The 3,722-nt window shown below is 55.9% G+C and overlaps 1 protein-coding gene across 1 annotated transcript; it reads left to right on the top strand.

Annotated features, from left to right (window-relative positions):
• Positions 1–1,622: 1,622 nt before the first annotated feature.
• LORICRIN (loricrin cornified envelope precursor protein) lies at positions 1,623–2,645 on the top strand. The gene has a single exon (XM_047869431.1). It carries the CDS (start codon positions 1,623–1,625, stop codon positions 2,643–2,645), a length of 1,023 nt encoding a protein of 340 aa, XP_047725387.1.
• The last annotated feature ends 1,077 nt before the right edge of the window (positions 2,646–3,722 follow it).

Here is a 3,722-nt window from a genome sequence, read left to right as displayed (position 1 = left end):
TGTTCACAGCATGAACCCTTTGTCATAGGTTGTGGAAACAATGACTGCCATCCACTCTAGCCAGCCATCCCTGCTGCCACACAGTTGCATCAGAGAAGGGGCCAGTCACACACTATCTCAAGAATGCCAAAATCTTCATGAATGGGCCACCCTGTGCCTGTAATCAACAGACAGGTGGGGTGACAGCCATGGGTCACATAACTGAGGCCAAACATGAGAGGCTGGCCCAGATCAATAGATGAGTCAGGGCTCAGAGTATAAAACCTTGGGAGCTCCAGTGCTCCTAACATAAGCCAGCGTCTCCTCTCCTCACTCAGCTCCTGGTGCTTCAAGTAAGTGTGAGTTCTGACTCTCATCTTCCCAGCTAGTCTTCCCCAGGCCTGTGCAGGCTAGGTGGACTAGGGGACAGATTGGCAAGACCTCTGACCCCTTTGGAAACTATAGGACCTCTGACTTTCCAACTGCATTCATGTTTAGAGAGAATTCAGGCAGGAAGGCAGTGGGGGCTGAGCTGTTGCTGTGTGGATTTGTGTCTCTGATCTTCTGGCCAGAATAGGAACTCCACAAAGACAAGACTACCTTCTATCTCTATGGCACCCCTCTAGGAGCAGGCAACTGATGGGCACAGAGTTCCATCTATCTCTATGGCACCCTTCTAGGAGCAGGCCAGTGATGGGCACAGAGGGACATTCTGCAGACTGCTCCTATGAGTGGGCAGGATGGACCTTATGCACTGGTCAGGAGAATAGGCTGAGTCTTAGTTCCAGAGAGTAAGGGAGAACAAGGAGAGTAATGCAGACAATGCTGCAGATGGTGGATATTTGGGGAACCTCAGGAACCCATTGCCAGTTTTTCAGAGATGTTCTGAGAGAGAAATGGCATGAGATGCCATGGCACGACTTCCTACTATTAATGGCCCCCCTCAACCAAGCTTGGCTGTAAGCAAAGCCTACATCTTCTGGTCAGAGATTCTGATCCAAAGGACCACTGGGTCCTTTCCCCTGTGTACAGACAAGACCAGATCAGGGGGAGACTGCTTTTTCTGATAACTAGCTTCCGGATCATGGCTAGGCTCAGTGGGACAGACCAAGAGTTTGAACTAAGAGCTTTTGCAGAGAAGGGGGGGGGGGGGCAACAGCCCTCTGACATTCGGACAAACCTCCCTCTGTTTTGTCAGGGATAGGTAAAATCCTCCACTCTAGGTGGACGTTTGTGGAAATTTCTATTTGCATTCAGAGAATCCGTGTTGGGATTGGAGGAGGCATGAGTGATGAAGTGCTCGAACTGTCTCATTTTTCAGGAAGTGAGGATAGAGGTGGGACTGTGGGTCATTTGCTCCCAAATCACTCAGATGCCAAAGGCAGAGCTGGGAGAGAGAAATGCGAGCAGTACCTGGGCTATTTACTGCTTGGTAAAGACTTTCTGAGGGGGAAACGACTAATCCCAGGAGTCCCATATGAGAGTTCTTCCCGGTCTAAACAGAGGGCATCAAGCCCAGCCTGGCCGTGCTGCCCTGGAGGATGATGGGCGTTTCCACGGCTGTCCCTGCCTCTTCCATGCGCTTGCGGTTGGTCCAGTGATGCTCCCTGCTCTTTCTAGGCTTCTCTCTCTCCTTAAACAAGATGTCTCACCAGAAAAAGCAGCCCACCCCCATGCCCCCAGTGGGCTGCGGGAAGACCTCCGGCGGGGGCGGCGGGGGCGGCGGAGGCGGCGGAGGCTCCAGCTGCGGAGGCTACTCTGGAGGCGGCGGAGGCTCCAGCTGCGGGGGCTACTCCGGCGGCGGCGGCGGCGGCGGCGGCGGTTCCAGCGGGAGTGTGAAGTACTCCGGGGGTGGTGGCAGCTGCGGGGGCGGCGGAGGCTCCAGCTGCGGGGGCGGCGGAGGCTCCAGCTGCGGAGGCTACTCCGGGGGCGGCGGAGGCTCCAGCTGCGGAGGCTACTCAGGCGGCGGCGGCGGCGGCGGCGGCTCCAGCGGGAGTGTGAAGTACTCAGGGGGTGGTGGCAGCTGCGGGGGCGGCGGAGGCTCCAGCTGCGGAGGCGGCGGAGGCTCCAGCTGCGGAGGCTACTCCGGGGGCGGTGGAGGCTCCAGCTGCGGAGGTGGAGGCTCCAGCTGCGGGGGTTACTCCGGGGGCGGGGGAGGCTCCAGCTGCGGGGACTACTCCGGGGGTGGCGGAGGCTCCGGGCAGCAGGTTCAGTGCCAGAGTTATGGAAGCATCTCTAGCGGCGGCTGCGGCGGGGGCTCCTCCGCCTGCGGGAGCGGCGGGGGCTCCTCCGGCTGCGGGAGCGGCGGGGGCTCCTCCGGCTGCGGGAGCGGCGGGGGCTCCTCCGGCTGCAGGGGAGCTGGCTACTTCTCGCAGCAGACCACCCAGACCTCCTGCATGCCGCAGCAGAGCTACGGAGGGGGGTCTTCCTGCGCTGGGGGCGGCGGCTCCTCTGGAGGCGGCGGCAGCTGCTTCTCCAGTGGTGGGGGGTCGTCCTGCGGTGGGGGCGGCGGCTCCTCCGGGGGCGGCGGCGGCTGCTTCTCCAGTGGTGGGGGGTCGTCCTGCGGTGGAGGCGGAAGCTCCGGTGGGGGCTCCGGAGGTGGCAAGGGCGTCCCGATCTGCCACCAGACCCAGCAGAAGCAGGCGCCTACTTGGCCAAGCAAATAAGGCCAGTTGGACGCCGCGGAGACTGAGGAGCTGGAGCTGTTTTCCGTGGGCGCCTATGGGCTCAGCGCTCTCTTGATATTGCCGAGGTTCCCAAATGCTTCGTGTGTTACACCCAGACGAAGCCTTAGAGTTCTGGGGCTGCTTCTTGTTCTACAGGTTTTCCTCTTTGGTTTCTGTACAACTACCTCCCAACCCCAGTGCCTCCTCAGTCAATAAATTTGCAATTCATGAGAATTTCTGGGTTTTAGTCACCTTTGTATCTTCCAGGTCACATTTCATTCATTTCCTTTCCTCCGTTCACTCATCCGTCCATATATACATTCATTCAACAAATACACTTATTTTGTTGGGGGAAGGGGGTCAGCAGAGGAGGGAGGAATGACTGGCAACCAGAAGCAAAGATGTGAGCTCTCTGTTTTATGGCTTAAGATGGTGAGGTGATCCTCAAACACAAAGATTCTGCGGACAGATTTCCATGAACAACCCCATAGTGGGTTGGATTGCCACTCTGGGTCTTCTTCTTGAGCTCAATGCTTTTTAAAGACAGGTCTGCCCTGGGGAGATGCTGTCTCTCATAGTCCAGAACTTGCTCTGCAAGGTCTGAAGGCAGGGTGGCTTCACATGAGGAGCACTAGCGTATGCTACCCAGACTCACAGGAGAAAGAATAATTGTATATATGTGACTCTCTACAGCGTGTGAGATGTTTACTAGGTACCTGTAGGGAGAGGAGGAAGTACAGGAGCTGTTTCCTGATCTCTTAAAGACGCTTCACCTAACTTAGGAACATAGTGTATGCAAAAAACATACCAGTACCAGAGAGGTCATGGGGAAACACAGGAAACATACCAATTAGCAAGGAAAAAGCTCTAGTTGCTCTGTTAATTGCGTAGGTCTCAAAAGAGATATTGAGTATCAGTCTGGCCAGGAGTTCTCCAGGCCCCATTTCATATCTTGATTCTACTACCTCTAGGTAAATGTTAACTTATTGATTTACCTGAAGCAAAACACCTGCTACACCAAAAATCCAAAGTACTCTCCTTACCCAGTCATTGCTGGAGACAAAAAGACAAATTATC

The sequence above is a fragment of the Prionailurus viverrinus genome, chromosome C1 (assembly GCF_022837055.1).
Source record: "Prionailurus viverrinus isolate Anna chromosome C1, UM_Priviv_1.0, whole genome shotgun sequence".
Lineage (NCBI taxonomy): Eukaryota > Metazoa > Chordata > Mammalia > Carnivora > Felidae > Prionailurus > Prionailurus viverrinus.
This window is presented reverse-complemented; position numbering and strand designations above follow the sequence as displayed.